The sequence below is a fragment of the Thermobia domestica genome, chromosome 8 (genome assembly GCF_964235325.1).
Source record: "Thermobia domestica chromosome 8, izTheDome1.hap1.1, whole genome shotgun sequence".
In the NCBI taxonomy this organism is placed as follows: Eukaryota; Metazoa; Arthropoda; class Insecta; order Zygentoma; family Lepismatidae; genus Thermobia; species Thermobia domestica.
Window position 1 is genome coordinate 13,177,572 of NC_137461.1, and position 20,316 is coordinate 13,197,887.

The 20,316-nt window shown below is 34.7% G+C and overlaps 2 protein-coding genes across 2 annotated transcripts in view; one reads left to right on the forward strand and one right to left on the reverse strand.

Moving 5' to 3' along the window:
- Positions 1 to 428: 428 nt before the first annotated feature.
- On the reverse strand, positions 429 to 1,388 carry LOC145691732 (uncharacterized). The gene has a single exon (XM_081767062.1). The coding sequence runs from the start codon at positions 1,386 to 1,388 to the stop codon at positions 429 to 431; it is 960 nt and encodes a 319-aa protein (XP_081623188.1).
- A 2,235-nt stretch (positions 1,389 to 3,623) lies between these two features.
- The window catches only part of LOC145692686 (phospholipid-transporting ATPase ABCA3-like), a 47,252-nt gene continuing 30,559 nt past the window's right edge, over positions 3,624 to 20,316 (forward strand). Inside the window, exons 1-4 of the mRNA XM_081768069.1 lie at positions 3,624 to 3,900; positions 5,503 to 5,628; positions 11,927 to 12,139; positions 15,869 to 16,138. Coding sequence (XP_081624195.1) covers positions 3,669 to 3,900; positions 5,503 to 5,628; positions 11,927 to 12,139; positions 15,869 to 16,138 — 841 coding nt within the window. The 5' untranslated portion in view covers positions 3,624 to 3,668. The remainder of the gene's footprint in view (positions 3,901 to 5,502; positions 5,629 to 11,926; positions 12,140 to 15,868; positions 16,139 to 20,316) is intronic.

A 20,316-nucleotide genomic window follows, 5' to 3' on the forward strand; every position in this document is an offset into this window, starting at 1 on the left:
ATTTCATGATATTGAATATTTTGTATGCTCTCAACCCTGCTAAAAAAAATCATGATAATTATCAATTTTAGAATTGGGTGGAAAATATACCGATATTAAGTAGTAAAGTTTGTCACCAATTACCAATTTGAGACAAACCACTTCCACACCTTCAATATTCATTATCAAACTTTCAACATGTATTTCATTTGATACTGCAACAAGAACACCCCCTCCCGTTCTATTAGGTCTATCTTGTCTAAATACATTATATCTATTATCGATAAATTCACTATTGTAAATATTGTCACACAGCCAAGTTTCAGTTAAGATAATGATCTTAAAGTTTGCTGCAGCGATACCTATATATAATTCCCTTAATTTTGTTTTTAAACCTCTTACATTCTGATAATTCAATGTTATACAATGCGTATCATCAACCATTTAGCTCACAGCAAACTTTTGACCTCGTCTACAGTATTTAGAGTGTATACATACGTATCACTTTCCTTCTTTTTCAATTTTATGTTTCCCGCATTGTCGATCCAAAGAAAATCAAAGTTTTTCTCTTTCTTAACTTTCCTGGCTTCACTAAATACAATTCTTCTATTTAATGACAGACTTTGGTTGACGTAGATAGTTCCCCCCACAGAAAATCCTATATCTTTACAACTCAAGTTTCTTTTAACTTTTCTTTTCTTGAGGAAACTATCCTTATCAAATCGTCTAACAAACTTTACAATTATACCTGGGTTAGGCTGGCTTGGTGACTTTCTCAACCTATGGCAAACATCTATCATGTCATCCTTGATGTTTAAATCTAAAGCATTAGCAACTTTTTTAACCAAGCTAGTGACATCCTCATTAGGAAGAAGAGGGATACCGTGAATCTCTACAGTATTTCGTCTACTGTATTGATCTATTTCATCAATCTGTAATTGTAATTTATCAACCTGTTTTTTTAGAGTTAAATTTTCGTTTTTGAGTTCATCAATTACTATCATACACTTCTTTAATTCTTCACTTTGAGTTTTTAAAGCTTGTGCGTTTTCGTCCAGTTTTTCATGAGCTAAGTTAAGAGATTTGTTTAAATCCTCTTCAAGTTGTTTATGAGACTGCTTTAGGTTGTCGGTATCTTTCTTGATGGAGAGTAATAATTGGTACATGTCACTTAACGAGGGAAGATTTTCGGCAGTTTCCAAAGGGGTTTCACTTGTCATAGACCTACGACGCACTTTCTCGCAGTTTTTGCATCGCCAAATTTGATCCACAGAGCGAAGATACTTCACATCTTTTTCATTTAAATTTACGCAAGAACTATGATAAATATTACCACATTCCCCACATTGTACTTTCTGGTTAATGTCTTGTCGAGGTACGACTTTTCCACACCCTTCACAAATTCCCATTTCGATACGAATGAGCAGACAAGTTTTGTGCCCACTAAAAGTTTAATTAAAATGTCGATTTTTGGTAGTATCTTTATCACTGTTCGAAATCTATTTTATAAGCTTAGTAACTTTCTGATCACATTACAAGTTATTATTATATACGATCTGGTATCACTGTTATATAATTGTGAGTTTCCAATACTGCTTGTACAAGAGAGTTTGCAATACTGTTTACGGTTTATTTACCTTCTATCAAGTATTATTTTGTCACTTTTTTTGGCTAACTAATTAAATACAACAAAGATTAAGTGTTCACTATTGACTGGAATACTTACATTTCATCTGCATACCTGATCTTGTTAATGATCTGCCCTCCAATGTTGAAATCTCCAATTCCCATTAATGCTTCCTTCGTTAAACATTCACTGTAAACGTCCTATATATAAAACTTTATGCAATACAACAGTTTGAATTACATGGATAATTGAAAATGGAATGTTCGTTTCTTGAAAACGATTGTCACATGTGACGAAAATTGGGTGCTTTTTCGAAATCCAAATGTGCAAAAACAGTGATTAAGAAAGAGCAAACTTCAAGAACTTGTTACCAACAAGGTCATGAGTGCAGAGTGTTGGAACAGTAAATTGAGGGGCTAAAGAGAACAGGGGTGTAAGTGACTCCGTGGAACAAAGTGAGGTTACACGTTTGATCAGTCGATGGCTCCCTGAAGCATTTCAGGAACAGACGTGTAAGTGATATGTTCATTCTGCTGCCTTGTGTAGAAAACTGGGCTAACTAACATTCACAGAAAACGTGCTTCCTTTCAGAGCAAAAGTGGAGTTACAAAGTTACACAGAGATCGTTGTGAAAGCTTTGCGATCAATGTTGTTTATTACAAAAGACAGTTTTGAACTTATAATCTTGGAATCCATGTTTGGCAGATCTACAGGGAAATGATTGGCTGATGAAATTGGCTCCTGTCTATTACGATATGTTAAAACATCGCCACTGTCTGTACATCATTTTATGGCTCAGACAGCTGTGGAGGTCATAACAAAAACAGAAAGATAACAAGAATGTGGATGTGCATTATCACAAACACCCATATAGAACGAGTAGATCACAAGTTCTTAGTACCTGGCTCCCAGGTGTTCTTTCCTGAGGATTAGATGAATGTAGTGAAGAAAGCCCTTCGCCAGCAGTTTGATTGTTGTGAAGATGACATTAGAAGACTTTGTGTCAACAGATACTCTGGATAACGTGATATGTGAGCGGAAAAGTGACACAGATGGAACTAAGATACAGTGGCTGTGTATTCTGTGGTTGAAATTCAAGAAAAAAAGCTCCATACAATGGTCGCACAATCATTGCCGAGCTTTGTTCAGAACAGTCGGAGAGGATATATGTTATACTATACCAAATATATACTGCATCTATGAACCGAAGGCGTGCCCTGCTGGAACACAACTATGTAAAACCACGCACTGCTCGAAAAACGCAACAAAATGTTCAGGAACCTGAAGGTATCGTACTGGTGCTACAACTGATATATAGTACTAAATTTGCTTCTTCGAAATACTACATATTTCAATCTACAGCGAATTTTCTAAAATCACGACGGTTCACCAACCTCTAAGAGGTTTAAAGAACAGTGACTGTATTCTTTGCCTATCGACGTGAAATCGTGGAACTTCAGTAAGATGGCTCCAGACAGACCAACACGATGTGCTACACTTTCAATGTTAAAATGATTTTTTTTGTATTGTAGTAAACACAGGTAGGTTTGTACCTGAATGTGCAACACTTATGATCTCTTCTTCTTTTATGTCACTACTGTTGAAAAAGTATTATGTTAAAAACTAAAATGAAAAAGAACTAATTACCACAAGCAATATAATGTAGGCTATGATTATATATTGATTATATATATATACTGTATATATATATATATATATATATATATATATATATATATATATATATATATATATATATATATATATATATATATATATATATAAAATAAATGAAGGTATACTTCTTATATGAATTACGTAAACAAGTAAGGCACAAGACATATTTTGGAAACTTATAAGTGAGCAGTTATCACATGATTGTATATTTATGGGTTTCGAAAGTCAAAAACGTAGAAAAGATAATGGCGCTAATCAAACATAACTTTATAAACTCTAGATGAAGTCATACATTCAGTAAGTGCTAAGATTCTTATTTTGAAATTTCTTTCAGGAAGATGTCTTTACCACTATCTTGGCGGTACCATTGAATATTTATGTAGTGATGCTGCTATTTCCAGCGTTGATAGCAGTTCTGATAATTTATCTTGCTCTACCTGTAGCCGAACGGATATCAAATGTCAAACATATGCAGCTGATGACAGGAATTAATCCTGCTTTTTATTGGTTTTCCTTCTACTTCTGGGACATGGTTTTATATACAATAGGGATCGTTATACCGGCCTGTGTAATAGTGCTATGTACTGATAGTATGAATATTTATAGTGAGTATTTAGGTAGGTGTAATTCATCATATTTTGGCATGAGAGTAACATTTACAATAATTTAGAATTTGGCTTAGTAAGTTAAGAGAGTTATTGATATGTTCATGCAAGAGACCGAATACAATTATTACGTATAAATATTGCTATAAAAAGTGCGGCGAACAAAGCATTAGCCTGGAGCCCCAATTTCATCTCCGCATGAATTTGCAAACGATAGTTTCCGATGCGTAGAACACGCCTGTGAAAAAACCAGAGATGCACCGTTCCTGCTATATCCAAGGGTGTGGGATGCCACGAAATGGCGTCAGTATCGAGGCGCAGCTGCGAGATCGCCTCTTCATGCCCCGAGGGTATTTGTATAAAGTGTGAAGCTAACACGTTATAGTGCTCACAGACATAACTCCGTAGAGTATTAAACTTGTTGATCAAGCTCGTTGTTTCTAACTTTTCTTCTCTCAACTGATTGTATTCGACGTTCCGGAGCTCATTCTGGTTAAGGCAAAATGAAGTCGAGATATCCCAATTGAACCTAGTACTCCATATTTATGCTGACGGACCAGACGAAGGCAGGTAGAGCAGCAATCATTGCCTACTATTGTACGTGCGAGGCTGCAGCATGTACAGTAGAATGTTCTTCACTCGTAACCACCATGATTCGGTACTTCTCTTACTTCCATAATCATGAGTTTATTCTGCCGCGTCATCGATTGTCCAACGTTTCTTTTCACATTGAAAATGCTTCCGATGATAGGGATGTTTCTGACTGAGTTTCATAAACTAAAGTGCCACGTCGATCTCAACTTCGATGCTGGCGTGCTCTCGTGGCATCCCACACTATTGGAACGCGATATCTCAGGAACGGTGCATCTGACCACTCTGGTTCCTTCACAGGCGTGTTCTACGCATCGAAAGCTATCGATTGCAATCACGTTCGGGCAAATTTCCTGAAGAGATAAAATTAGGGCTAAACTTGACCGAACTTTTTTCAACTATTCTCATTTTCAAGAACAAAAATGCAACGTATTATTTGCAACATATTATGAATATGCAACGTATTATTTGCCCAAGTTCAGAAATTGCCGATCGTGGAAAATTAAAAATACACAATGATCTCTTGTATACATTTCAACTTTAACATGTTATTCTCTAATCCAATACAGTTCTAGCTGCCGTTTTATACTGTAGAATATCATATATACCCTTGAGTTCCGGAGATTTTGTGTATTTGTAGATACTATACAGTAACATCCAAAAGATACGTTGTACCTTATAAAAATCATCAAGCTTCGTAGGTCCTTCTACATCAAAAATACAGCAACGTCAAGAAGCAGAAGGTTCAGCCTTTTGGATGATATAACGATTAAGTAAATTATCGTGATATGTAACTCATTAACTGTATATTTTAAGTTTTATTGTTATTTTAAAATAATAATATATTTTATTAAAACGTATGTAATTAGTTATTCTCTAGTAAATATCAAAATTGAACCAAATAAAATTTCATAAACTTATAGCAATTATGTCAGATTTAGGCGTAAGCATTAAGTTGCCTTTTTTTTTTAACTTAAAGTATATTTATTTTCTATTTTATAAGGTGTATAATTTCCATTCCAGGTGATCTATCCTTGCTTCTGATTCTCTTTGGCTTCAGTGTGCTTCCATTTTTATACCTTACAAGTTTCCATGTAAAAAATTTAGGACTTGGCTATCTAATTTTGTTCGGTATTATTGCTACATTCCGTAAGTTTTCTCTTTTAATTTACTTTTCTATTTGAAGAAGGGTAATATTTGTACGAGGGACGTCCAATAAGTTATCTAAGTAGAGAGGAAGGAGCTACGCCTGACACGAATGCCAAGGCCACTGTGGGGGATCCCGCTGTGCAATTTGAGGTCAGTTGTAGCAATGCAGTGGGCATGAGCAGAATGTTTGTGTTACCCCTACGCCGCATAGTTAATGTTTGTGTGGTGCCGCGAACAATGTATTTGCAGAAGCTGGACCACCTCTTGGTCATAAATTTTCTCACTAAGGAAGGGAAAGGGCTAAAGGAGATCCGCGAGCAACCGGTAAAATTGTACCGGGATGCAGCTCCGTTAAAATTCCATGTCAAAGCAATTCAAGTGGGTACGGGAGTACCTTAAGGACAACTTCTGCTCCGGGAAACCTGTGGATGAAGTCACCACGGAAATGTGCCACAAAATTGCGGACATGGTCCTACAGGATCGACGTATGAAGGTCACCAAGATTGCAACAGCATGTGGCATATCCAAAGGATCCGTCCTGACGATTCTACATGATCGTTTCGGTATGTCAAGGGTCTGTGGTCGTTGGGTCCCCAGAATTCTCACGCCTGCACAGTAGTGCCAGATGCAGCTGGAGCAAGACTTGTTAGACCTCAAGCAGACATTGCTAACTGTGGTTTCCAAGCGTTGAATCATCCTTCCTACAGTTCGGACATGGTCCCTAGTGATTAATTATTCCTCTTCCGAGACCTGAAGAAACACCTGTGGAGGCTTTTTCCCAGAGTGGTTTGCAGGCCATGATAAAGACTATTTTTTTCTCTGGGATTTCTTCGCTGCCCACAAAGTAGCGACAGTGCATAGCCTTCCATGGGAACTACATCTAAAAACAGTGATGACCAGGTGAGCTTATCTGCATTCTTTCCTGTCTAGGAAGATAAAGTATTGGACATCCCTCGTAGATACATTAGATATTTATGAGAGCGGATACAAACTTAGGAATGGATTATCTAATTGTGTTTGACTGCAATATTACGCAAGTTTGTTTCTTTAATTTACATTTCTTGTGAGAGAAAAGTTGATATTTGTAAATAAATTAGCAATAAAGCATTTACTCTTTAGAGTTTAGTTTCGAAAAGTTTAAAAAGTTCTTTCAGTATAGTCCATTATAGCATACAAGTTCTTTGAGAAAGAATGGTTGGGTTTCGTAGGACTGGTTTTGCAAAAATTGTGGTACTTGAGTGATTGAATGAAACACAATTTAGTTTGACAATTCTTTCTTAAAACGCAAAAGCAAAACAAAAAGTTTCTAGGATCCACTATACTATGACAAAGAAAATGTACTACAGTGAGTTTACATGTCTCTATCTGTACACTATTGACAACATAACATACATCAGATTATAATCAATTTCCCATCAGAATTTGTGAATCTTGTCTGGTGCATTAGTACCAATCGCTTCTTTAATTCTTGCTTTTAGGTAGTTCACATTGTTGATTTTAACACGGAACAATTTTTCATAAAGCAAGACAAGGGAAAAATTCATACTTGTGTGTAGGTCGGGGAATATCGGAACCAAGAAGTTGATCCTTGACTTCCGGTATATTGATCCCCATAGCAAATACCCAAAAATTGTAAAACGATGAGTGTAAAATAAGAGAGCAACCTATAATTCTAGATAACTTTAACATTAAAAAAATTAGATTTTAGGGTGATTCCTGAAAAACAGGTAATTGTTCACCGAAAAATGAAAGTTCTTGTTTTCCTGAAATTTGGTTTTAAGACACTATATTAATATAATACTTCAAATTTTAGTCTTTTTCTTGTCCAATACAACATATATGACAGATCACACACAAAAGCAAAAGTAATCTTTTTTTTTTTAAGTATTTCAAATACACAAGGTGCAATACTGTGTACAATTAGTGCTAAAACTCTATATTTGAAATAAATAAATTGTATAAATGACCTAACATTTCCAATTTTAGTCCTTTTTATTGCCAAATAAACCATATATAACATATCACGTATTGAAAAAAATAACACTGTTAGTATTTTAAATTAACTTATTTTATTTTTATTTTTATTTTTATTTATTTATGTATTTATTTATTTATTTATTTATTTTGCTCATTAGCTAGCGTGAAACTCCCAATCACGTCTCAACAGAAGAAACAAATCTCTCGTAATCATTAGTATTTCACAGCCTTAGTTCAAAGAAACTGCTGCCAAATGCATTATTGCTACCGAATGTTCCGTGTATACTAAAGGACTAAGTCGAATATCGTAGTGAAGTACAAAGGAAAACAGGACGTTGTGGACTAGTGAAGTATAAAGAAAAATTAAGACGGAATTTCGCAGCCAAAGACTAAAGTTATTACTTCGACTAAATTCGAATTTCGCAGCGAAAGAGTTAAAGATAGTTGTTTCCATGCCTCGATTAATGGGAGAAACAGATCAAACATGCACAACTATGAATTTGCAGTGACAGTTTGATGTACAAAGGAAAATGGTCATTTGCTTTAGTTGCTCGTCAGACAACACCAGACGTAGACCTAGAGTAAATATATAATACGTGTCCTAATACTCTTATTTAGGATAAACAGTTCTGCGTATTACACACCCGTTATCATTTAAGAAAAGTTTACCAAAAAATGAGACACAAAATAAAAGTTAATCATTTGGAAAATTAGTTTCACCATGATGCTACAGTACCTGTTCTCACTACAACCCATACATGTTATGGCAACAAATAACAATAAATTGTTGAGTTGCCAAAGGAAACGGTGGACTATTCATTTACTCAACTACCATTACTCCAGCTCAACTCAACAAAAAATTAAGTAGTATTTGTTTCGGCCTCCGTAGACTAAGAGGTAATGTCACAACAGACAGGCCTTAGTTTCGGTGTACTATGCAAAATTCCATTCTTTAATAACTTACGGTATTATTTTTTGGGGTTATTCTACTGAATGTATTAGCACGTTTCGCTTACAAAAGAAAGCACTAAGGGTTGTGTTTGGATTGTCACCAAAATCTTCTTGCAAGTCCATCTTTCGAGGATAAAAAATATTACCATTACCTTGTGCGTATCTATATAAAGTTATCTTGTTTACCGTAAGTAACAAACACTTATTTATTGCAAACAGTAACGTCCATAAATACAATACTCGATTCGTTAATAATTTGCATGTTATCCCCCAAAATTTCTCGTTTTTTCAAAAAAGCGTATATATTAACTGTACAAAAATTTTCAATAGGTTACCTGACTTTCTAAAGCAAAACAAATCATATTCTATGTTTAAATCGGTTCTTCACGAGTTCTTAGTATATAAATGTTACTACTCGGTAAATGAGTTTTTTGAAGATAATGTATAAATGTTTTTTTTTTCTTTGTTAATTATATTATGATTGTATAAGCTTATAAAAGTCATAGTTATGTATGTATTATTTTATCTAAGTTTTTTTCTATACCATATATGTAATTATTTTGTAATTTTGACAACTGTATGCGTGGTCGAGAATACTCTCATTTGTATGCAAAACAGGCAAATAAATAAAGAAATAAATAAATAAACAGCAGTCCAAAGAATTTGGACAATTGTTTCTTGGAAACCCAAATCATGATGTACTACAAACATACACAGTATATCGGGAAATAAAGGAACCTTTCAAATTAAACAAAATGAAACAAGTATTTTACCAAATGTCGTTCTTTTTATTCAAAATACATACCATCTGCTTCAGTGCACCGCAGGACTCGTTCAACCAATGCTAACATAGATTTCTTAATGTCTCTTCTCGGAATAGCCCCAACGACCCTAGTCACGGCAAAGTGGACGTGTGTAATATTGTCATAAAATGTTCCTTTCATGTCCAATTTTAATTTTCGGAATATGAAATAGTAACACGGCAATACATCAGGCGAATGTTGAGGATGTGGAAACACAGGGATTTGTTTTTTAGCCAAAAAGTTACGAACTGCGACAGTTCTGTGACATGGTGCATTATAGTGCAATGAAGACCAACTACCTGGCACTCGAACTCGGGTATTACGCGAATGAATCGCTTCCACAAACGCTCCTTAACACCCAGATCATATTCACCATTGATAGTTTGATCCTGTGGAAGGAATTTCCGAAGTATAATACCTTTAGAATTGTAAAAACAAATCAACATTGTCTTCTCACGCGACTTTTAAAAACGCAATTTCTCGCTTTCGGAGAATCTGAGGACTTCCACGTAGCACTTTGGTGTTTTGTTTGCGAGTCGTACTTGAAGTACCAAGTTTTATCGCCAGTTACAATGGAATGCGGGAATATTCTATCCTGTCCGGCTGTTTCAATGAGATCCTTGCAATGTCAAGACGAGCAAGTTTTTGCTCATCAGTTAAGGTGGGTATAACAAATCGAGCACAGACTTTCCGTTTTTTTTTTGTTTTTTTTTTAATCCTTTATCACAATTTCGTGAATCATGTCCTTCGTCGTATTTAATTCGTCCGCCATCCATCTTACAGTCGAATTCGCATCGTGGGCCATCATTTCACGCACATGTTCAACCAACCCATCATTGATTTTATTTTTCGATCTGTCTGGCTTTTGGTCTTCTTCCAAGGAGTCACAAGTTGCGTATGCCCAGAATTGCGTATACCACTCGAACGCACATGTACAACAAACATAAGCACTCATCACCATACACTTGTTTAATCATTTTCAATCTTTATATAAATGTTTTACCTAACTTGGCTCTTTGCTTTGTTGTGTTTTTGTGATGAGGTGACCCCAGATACGCGGTGATACCAGATAGTGTACCGGGAGTGTTTGTGTATCATTTAATGTTCACAAGTCTTAGTTTCAGAAGAAAACAGAAATATCATTTACATCCAAAGAATTTGGAAACAAAAATATGCGTTCTCAATTTATAAGAAGTAGAGAATTACACTGAAAATTACGCTAATATTGTAATCATCATCATCATCATCATCATCATCAAGTATTCTGCCACTATTGACAGGTCACTTTCTGCAACTGAGAAGCTTCCATGCTCCATGGTCTTCCGCTACCCTCTTCGTCTTCACATACGATTTTTCTGTTTTCATATCATCCATTAATTTTAGTCTCCTTCACCTCCTCCTTCTCTTTCCTACTACCATACCCTCCAGCATGTCCCTCACGATACAGTTCGTTCTTAGCCAATGTCCCAACCAGTTTTGATTCCTCTTCTTAATAATATCTAAAATTGTTCTTTTTTCCCTACCATTTCTAACACCCTCTCATTCGTTTCCTGCTCGACCCAGCTAATTCGCTCCGTTCTTCTCCGCAACCACATTTCTAAAGCTTCCAGTTGTTTCTAATTAGTTTTCGTTATGTCCATGTTTTTGATCCATACAATACAATACTCCACACGAAATATTTTATGAGTGTTTTTCATAACTCTTTTATTCAAGATCCCACAAAATTTTCTTCTTTTCCTTCTAAAAGCTTCTTTCACCATTCCTATTCTTGCTTCTATTTCAGTTTCACACTTCATATCATTATTAATAAAACTACCCAGGTATCAAAATCTAGTCATCTGTCCTATTTTCTCCCCACTTGCTTCCATATCTGACATCGACTCCTTTGTCCCAATCACCATGGCCTTTGTGTTTCCAAAATGCATTTTCACCGCATATTCTTCACTGCCCTTCCTCAAATTTTCTAACATTTTATTGATTTTTTCTTCAGATTCCCCTACAAGTACCATGTCATCTGCAAATCGTAATTATTGTAATAGTTTTCTGTAATTTTTCTTTGTGTCTCCTTATGCAACTCTGAGTGAATAAAGGGTGTACCGAGGTATTAACGGGAATTTCAAGCAACTACATGAATTTAAATCATATCCAGTTGGTACATGAGCAGATCTTCGTGTAATAACAAAACTCAAAGCATAGGATTATCCTTACCACAAAATTTTCCTCTATAAGATCTTGTTACAAGACTACGAGAGATGGCCTTTTTATTGAACTTACGTAATGATAAAGTAAAAGCTAACCAAAGCACGGAACTTGTGGATTCGATATTGTTCTTCAGAAACATGTGTCCATGTTCTAACCAGGGACGACCGCTATAGATATAAGGTGTATACTATTTAGTCATCTTCTCTCGTGTATCAGATATTGCTAGCGCATCTGTTTTCAAGTACTGAAAAAATGAAACCAGAACATTTTGTTCCATATTTGTTCATATTTGTTTAGTTGTTAAGCAATAAGTGTTAAATTGTCAGGAAGAGAAACACTTATTAATGCTCTATTTTTATTTACAGTGTTATTGCAATTTCTTACATGGATGTATTTACCTAAACTTTCAAGGGTAATACATTATATATCCTACTTCTGTCCACCTTGTATTTTCCTCACTTCCCATATAAAATTTATAAAATTTACAATCGGAAGGAAGGAATGTAAGTTACTGCTCGGTGATTCTGCAAGTAAACTATGCATTCCCGGTGCTAAATATCATATTTCTAAATGTTGTGGTAAGTTTAATTTGTATTATCCTGTAGAAAACATGTTAACACAAATAGCAAACCATCTTGCTGTTAAATGTTGTGTATCTATGAAATTATTATAAGGTGAATTAACCTGAAATTATTATTTTGGTAGAATTAGAAATATGGATAATTCTACAATCAATTATTTTTGGATCAAAAGATCCAATACATTTCAATCAAAAATTTTCTTGTAGGATTTGTATCTGGAGAACTATATATAGTGTAGCCAAACACAAACTATCACTTAACTCAGCATGATGTGCTTATTCCGTAGAAAAGAAAACAAAATCGATTTAGGGGCTGTTCAAAAATTTTGTGGCTAATGATCCAATTGGCCCAAAATAACCAACATATTTCAATCAAAAATTTTCTTGTAGGTCATATATCTGAAGAACTATATATAGTATAGCCAAACCCAAACTATCACTTAACCTAGTACGATATGCTTATCCCGTGAAAATACCAAAAGTCGATTTAGGGGCCATTCAAAATTTGTTTGGTCTAGAATCCAGAAACTAATTATTAGCTTAGGTTGCAATCTTGTGATGCATTTTTTTTTAATCGTTCCTAAAATTCGTGTTGTAGTAGCATTCTTAACATCATTACGAGGAGGGAGTTGTTAAGGAAGGCTGAAAATTTTTGGTTGAAAGAGTGGATTATGTAGAACACTAATTTACGTATTTTGTACACTCCTACAAAATTCAACTTACTTTATATCAATCGAGTGCTACAAAACTGTTGACCTCGGAGGTAGCCATTTTGTAGGATGTCTCGAAAGAAACAAAGCAAATAAATAAACAAAAACAGACATAAATATACGAAGCGAAAAGGAAACGATGAAAAGGGGACTTGACAATGCTATAGCTACAGTAGTACGGGATCTAACGTAATTGGTTCAAGCAACTATTCAGCAAAGAGTATAAGCTCTATCTAAATATGTGTTTTAGAGTCTTGTGGTCAAGTCTCAAGAAATTGTATTGAGATAGTTGAGACACAGAAAAAACTTAGATCTAAATAAACATAAATGGCAATATTCATATAACCATTATTTGAAAATAATTAATTTTCGATATGCAAATAACAATCTGTAATGATTTAAATAATTTTTCCGTCTCATGTAGCAGTCATTATACGTATATTCAGGGTTATTCACTCAGGCATACCATATCTTCAAACATAAAAATTTCATAATAAAGTTAGTGCAAAACGAAAACTTTAAAATATAATTTGGTAATATTTTAAGCATGTACAGTTGAACATCGATTATCCAAACGAACGTGAAACTGACTAACCTCGGATAATTGGGGATCAGATAATACAAACTTTCTACAAAATACAAGACAGTACTGAACATATAGTAGTAAAGGGATGAGGTACAATGTAATAACTAAAGAGGCCTACATTAATTGGTGTCATTGAGACTCGAGTAGAAGTGATTGAGTTTAACGTCCCCTTCAGCAGCGAGGCTATATAAGATGGGACCTACTGATTAACGTGGAATCCGAACCACATGAGAATCGAACCCGGATCTCCCACAACAAGGGCGCATACGTTAACCGCTTAGCCAACGAAGGAGCTCTCGTTGAGACTAGAGTAATTGTAAATGTATCGTATTTACTAATTTATTCATGTTTAAGAATTAAAAAAAAAATACGAAAATGCATCACATTTAAGTGCTTAAAAAATCTCGAAATGCATATGACTGTGGTTGTTTGGTAACATCGAGCAGTTTTAGTCTAGTTTCCCATTACAAGGTACAAAAATATGCAAATAACAAAAATTTTAGGAAAACTAAAAATGGATCAAAAGATTGCGATTTTGGCCAATAATTAGTTTTTGGATCAAGGGCCACAAAATTTTTAAACGGCCCCTAAATTGAGTTTTCGCATTTTCTACGGAATAAGCACATCATACTGAGATAACTGATAGTTTGGGTTTGGCTACACTAGATGCTATTCTCCAGATATGAGGCATACAAGAACATTTTTTATTGAAATATATTGGATCTTTAGTTGTATTTTGGGATCAGGGGCCACAAAAGTTTTGAACAGCCCTTAATCGAGTTTTTTTTTTTCGGAATAAATACATCATACTGAGTTAAGTGATGGTTTGGATTTCGCTAACTATATGTAATTCTTCAGATATAAGGCGTACAAGAAATTTTTTGATTGAAATTAAAAAAATGAAAACATCTTACTCCTCAACAGGCAGAGAATTGAAGTCAGGTCTCTTGTTTCACTGCGGTTCTTTTATCACATACACACTTTGGACATCAGTTTTTCCAACTATGTCTTGTATCTTTACGAGGAAATGAACACTATATATAGATTGCAATCAAAGCACAAACCAATGCAGGAAAATCACTACTTTTTTTCTTTTTGATGTAGAGTATTGTAACTTTTATCTGTTCTTTCCATGGCTACAAAATTGTTGTATGACTCTGTAAAGCTTTTATCAGAAGCTATCTGCTCTTCTGATGTTCTATTCGGAAATCCCATGTTCACTGAGTAAGATTAATTGACATAAGATGCAGATTAAATATGCTCCCATTCTAGCTATTGGATTTCCTTTGCGGTTTAAGTCAGTATTTCATGTGTATTGCACTCCGTGAATACTATATAATTTAGTATACTAATAGTTCTTGGTATAGTCTTAATCTAGTAAAGTGAATTTCAGTCCATTTAATTCCATAAGGAGGCATAATAGCTCAGTGGTAGAGCCCTTACCTCTGGTGTGTGGGCTCCCTGGTTCAATTCCTGTCAAGTGAGTTCGTAGTGGACAACATTGGGCTTCTTCGGGTTACTCCCGTTTCCTCCCATTTTCAAATTCCACCAATTTTTCCACCATCATTCTCTAGCTTTAATCATTCTCTCCCTTAGACTAAAAGGGCATAATCGTTAGACGTTAAACTTAAATATTTCATTTCCACTTCCATTTCACTCCATGACATTTTGGAAAAGTTTTTTTTAGAAAGGTGATGCTCAGAAACTAAACAGCGGTGAAGAAGTTTCAACTAAATGAACTAACTACAAAAGCGTTATTGGAAGATAGGATTTGATAGTGTCTGAAATTAGAATCACGGAACTCTTTTAGTAAATGCACTAATAAATTATCCATAAGGAAACAGAGAATTATTTACGGAAATCCATCTATTGGACTTTGAATTTATCTGAGTATAAAATATGTACTAAAATAACTTTAAGAAAAAAGATCAAACGTACTTTATTATACAACATCATAGAAAATAACCTCTGTTAAAAACAGTAAGTAGGATTACATGAAAATTACATTTCTTTCTACAAGTTTTGATTTTGTCCGGTAATCAAGGAGTACCGAATTATTTTTAATTGTAAACATGTTTTTGTCCTTTGGTGCTAAATTTGCATTTCTGTTGAAAAAGGGTGCTTATATTTGAAACTCTCTGCAACTTATAACCCAAAACTGGATATATTGTATTAAAATGCTTAGATTATTTTTATGTTTCAGTAGTATTGTAGCAGAAGTGGTATACTCTAAGAGTTTTCCTGTAATATCATTTAGAAAACGATAATTTCTGTATTAAATGGGAACATGTTAATGATACTACAATGGTTAAAACCTAAATGCTGTTCTAAAATCTGTTACATTCCCTGAATATTTACAAATATTTATGTTATGTTTTATCTCAGCTCATTATCCTATTCTTGTTACATTCCTCTTCTTTATCTTTCGTAGATAATTTATGTAAACCCGAGAATAATTGCTGGAAGCCTGTTAATCATTCTCTTCTCTCTACGATGAAAGTGGAACTGTGTATGTATTTTTTAGATTTTGTTTTATTTGCTACAATCATATATTTGTTGGAGATGGAATACATTCGAAAACTATTTAAGAATACTAAACGTGAAAAGAAACCAGAATATGCTTCAGACAGTCCAGAGGACATTGATGAGAGCAGTGATGATGTTAAACAAGAGACATTACGAATACAAGAACAGCTCAAAGGTAAGAAAAAGTTAGAGTATGTGAGAGAGATATGCAGAAAGTTGTAAGATGTTAGTTTTACCGTGAATATTCATTTATTTGCTAATTCAAGCACAACATATATTGTGTCAAATTACAGTGTTAAATATCAATGCATCAATACTGTAAGGTTCCACGTGTTTTTACACCACGTGCTAGACGTAAACACTCCACAGACGCCACCCACGAACAGGACATCGTTCACCATCGCGAACGATCGGCAAGTGACGAAGATGAACGAAGCTAGCTGAAATTTTAGGATAAAAGAGGAGAGTACACAATAAAAGACATCAATCCCGTCCGGTTGATCAAAACGCCAACTCTCTAAGACGCCTAATCATTGAGAGCTACCTTTCCTTTATGCTCTAAGACGCCTGGTTATTGAGCTCCTTTCTACCTCTCTAAGACACTCAGTCATTGAGAATTCCAACTCCCCTCTCTAAGACGCCCAGTCATTGAGAGCTACCTTTCCTTTATGCTCTAAGACGCCTGGTTACTGAGCTCCTTTCTACCTCTTTAAGACATTCGGTCATTGAGAATTCCAACTCTCCTCTCTAAGACGCCCGGTCATTGAGAGCTACCCTTTCTTTATGCTTTAAGATGCCTGGTTACTGAGCTCCTTTCTACCTCTCTAAGACACTCGGTCATTGAGAATTCCAACTCTCCTCTCTAAGACGCCCGGTCATTGAGAGCTATCCTTCCTTTATGCTTTAAGATGCCTGGTTATTGAGTTTATTTCTACCTCTCTAAGACACTCGGTCATTGAGAATTCCAACTCCCCTCTCTAAGACGCCCGGTCATTGAGAGCTACCCTTCCTTTATGCTTTAAGATGCCTGGTTATTGAGCTCCTTTCTACCTCTTTAAGACATTCGGTCATTGAGAATTCCAACTCTCCTCTCTAAGACGCCCGGTCATTGAGAGCTACCCTTCCTTTATGCTTTAAGACGCCTGGTTATTGAGTTTCTTTCTACCTCTCTAAGACACTCGGTCATTGAGAATTCCAACTCCCCTCTCTAAGACGCCCGGTCATTGAGAGCTACCCTTCCTTTATGCTTTAAGATGCCTGGTTATTGAGCTCCTTTCTACCTCTCTAAGACACTCGGTCATTGAGAATTCCAACTCTCCTCTTTAAGACGCCCGGTCATTGAGAGGCCCCTATCTAACATGTCCTAAGACGCATGGTAATTGAGCTTCTTTAAACTTCACCAACAAACCTCCAAATAATTAGAGGAACTTGTACTTACTTGTAATATATTGTATTCAAGAGGAAAAAAATTCATAATTAAAGGTCATGGGAAAGTCCAAACTCCCGTGTACTACATTTAACTCTACCCTAAAACACGGAAAACTTTACAATACAATTATATATTATGAAGTACTCTATGCTTACTTACTGTGTCTTCGGTTCACTAGTACTCTTTTTTCTGGTTACATACTGTTCTCCTAACAACATTTTTTTAGTTCTTTGTAATATGAGGAGATTTCTATTTGTTGTTATCGGTAAAAAACAGTCATTCCCTTGACGGCGATTTTGTAGTAATGTATGAGTTCATCCCTGTTAAAAATGAGTGTAATTAATTATCATTTTCATACAAGTCCACAATTATTTATTTGTATCGACTATTACACAATTTAGTATCCAACCACATCTTGAACAACAAACGAGGTAGTGGTTATCGTTTCCACTAAGATTAGCACAGAGCTTAATAAGTCAATGTATTAAAAGCATACTATCTTTTATTCTATCAATATTCAACGCCTTAAGCAAAAATAAATAAATAAGAAAACAAACATAAATAGGAAATATCATAGAATAGAATAAAAATAAGATAAACATTAACATTTATTTTCAATAAATGACCTTGTATCTACCCTAGCTATTACTATTGTACAGAGTTAGGCTGACACACATTCTAACTGCTTCCACTTTTGTGTAGGTACACCCTGATACAATGAGAATAATATTATAACGATGTAGACTCATTCTGCTCAACCTTAACTGCTATAGCTTCTTCATTATAAGTAAGCGTCATTCTCTATTCCAAATTTCTTTTCACTATTGTAAAGAAATCATTGAAGCTAAAATAGTGAATTTTTTGCCTAAGGTGTACTTGAATACCACGAATGAGAATTTTTGTTTCCCATTTTTAAATAAATAAATAAATTAAATAAATAAATAAATAAATAAATAAGAATAAATTAAAAAAGGAAAGAAAGAAAGAAAAAAGCCGCTTTAAATTGTACTATTGAAGATAATGTATATTGTGTTGGAGTTATTGTTGTATATGTTATGGTGGTATTAATTTGCTTCTACGTTTTTCACCTCCCTTTCCTCCTGTTGTTGATATAAATCCACAATTATCTATTTGTATCCATGTTGCACAATTTAGTACGCAAACACACCTGAACAACACAATATACAAACCAGACTCTCCTTATCGTTTATAGTATAGAGAGTATAGAATTTTAAAGATTTTCTGCCAAATCACGAAAAGCATCCTATAAATATATTAACAATGCTTTCAAACAATATAACTTACGACTTTTATTAAATCTAGTTCTATATTTCTGAGCATGTGATCAGGACCAAAAGACCCGAGACAAGTGACGTACTTTCTGTCCATGATTTACCCAAAATGAAAACAAAAGTAGAACCTACATATGATTATCTATTCTTTCTTCTTTGAGGTAATGATCGTAGTTCTTACAAATCTATGTTGTTGGTATTATGACCAAAGGATTATAACCTATGTATAATTAGAGGGCAAGGTTTACCTTTTCATATGTATATTGTCCTCGTGAGTATCCTCTTGATAGCTCCGTTTCCTATGTGCTGTTCCACCACTTTTTCTTAATCATTCATTTTCATTAACGATCCGTCATTTTCGAAGAGATAAATATCATATATACAGGGTAGAGCATACCATATGTTTTGTTCATTAAAAAACTAAAAAAAAAAAAAAAAAAAAAAAACTAACTCTGTGTTTCCGCCATTCCCCATTCCCGCTCCTCATAGGTCCGAATATTCGTCTCAGAACCTTGTTCTCAAATACTTTCAGTCTATGTTCTTCCCTCAGACTAAGCGACCATGTTTCGCAACCATACAGAACAACAGGCATGATTATCGTTTTATATATTTTAAGCTTCAAATTCCTCAACAGAATTCGTGACGACAAGAGATTTTGAACCGAATAATAACACGAATTCCCTGTTTTTAGTCGACATTTAATTTCTTCGTGAATATGATTTTCCTCTGTTAATATTAATCCTAGATATTTGAAAGTATCTATTTTATCAAAAGTATTATTTAATATTTTAGCGCATCTATAATTTGCCGTATTACGGTCCCGACGCACTTCCATGTATTTAGTTTTATCTGCATTTACTTCTAAACACATGTCCCTGCAAACGTTTAATAAGATCTCTGCATTTCTTTCTATTGTTCTCCTATCATCCCCTATTAAATTTACATCATCAGCATATGCCATAACCTGGTGAATACCGTTAAACTCTAAGCCGTGGTTACTATCTTTGATTTTCCTTATCGCGTATTCTAGAACAAAGTTGAATAATAATGGCGACAGCGTATCTCATTGTTCAGGCCGTTTTCTCCTTGAAAAGTCATGGAGAATTGTTTTCCGACTTTACTTTGGGATTCATTTAAACATATGTTAATTAATCTAATTAGCTTTCTCTGTATTCCAAGTTCTGTAAGAACGTTGTATAATGTTTCTCTTCTAACCGAGTCGTAGGCCTTTCTAAAATCAATAAATAGTTGATGTACCGGGGTATTGTATTCCCACTTCTTTTCGAGTATTTGTTGAATGGTAAATATTTGGTCGATAGTTGATCGATTTTGTCTGAATCTGCACTGATAATCTCCAATAAGTTCATCTGCGTATGGGGTCAATCTTGCTAATAGAATGTTTGAAAGGATTTTATAGGATGTTGACAGAAGAGAAATGCCTCGATAATTATTACAGTCAGTTTTGTCGCCTTTCTTGCGAAATGGAACAATGATTGATTCTTTCCACTCTTGTGGCAATTCTTCCTTGTTCTAGATAAGGAGAATAAGTTTGTGTATATTGTTTCCACAACTTTTCGCCTCCAGCTAAAATTAACAGCCGGAATTAACAGCCCAGAGATTTGTGTTTCTTTA

Excerpts from the sequence above, each read along its gene's own strand:
- LOC145691732 (XM_081767062.1), bottom strand. The coding sequence starts at position 1,388 with ATGGGAATTTGTGAAGGGTGTGGAAAAGTCGTACCTCGACAAGACATT.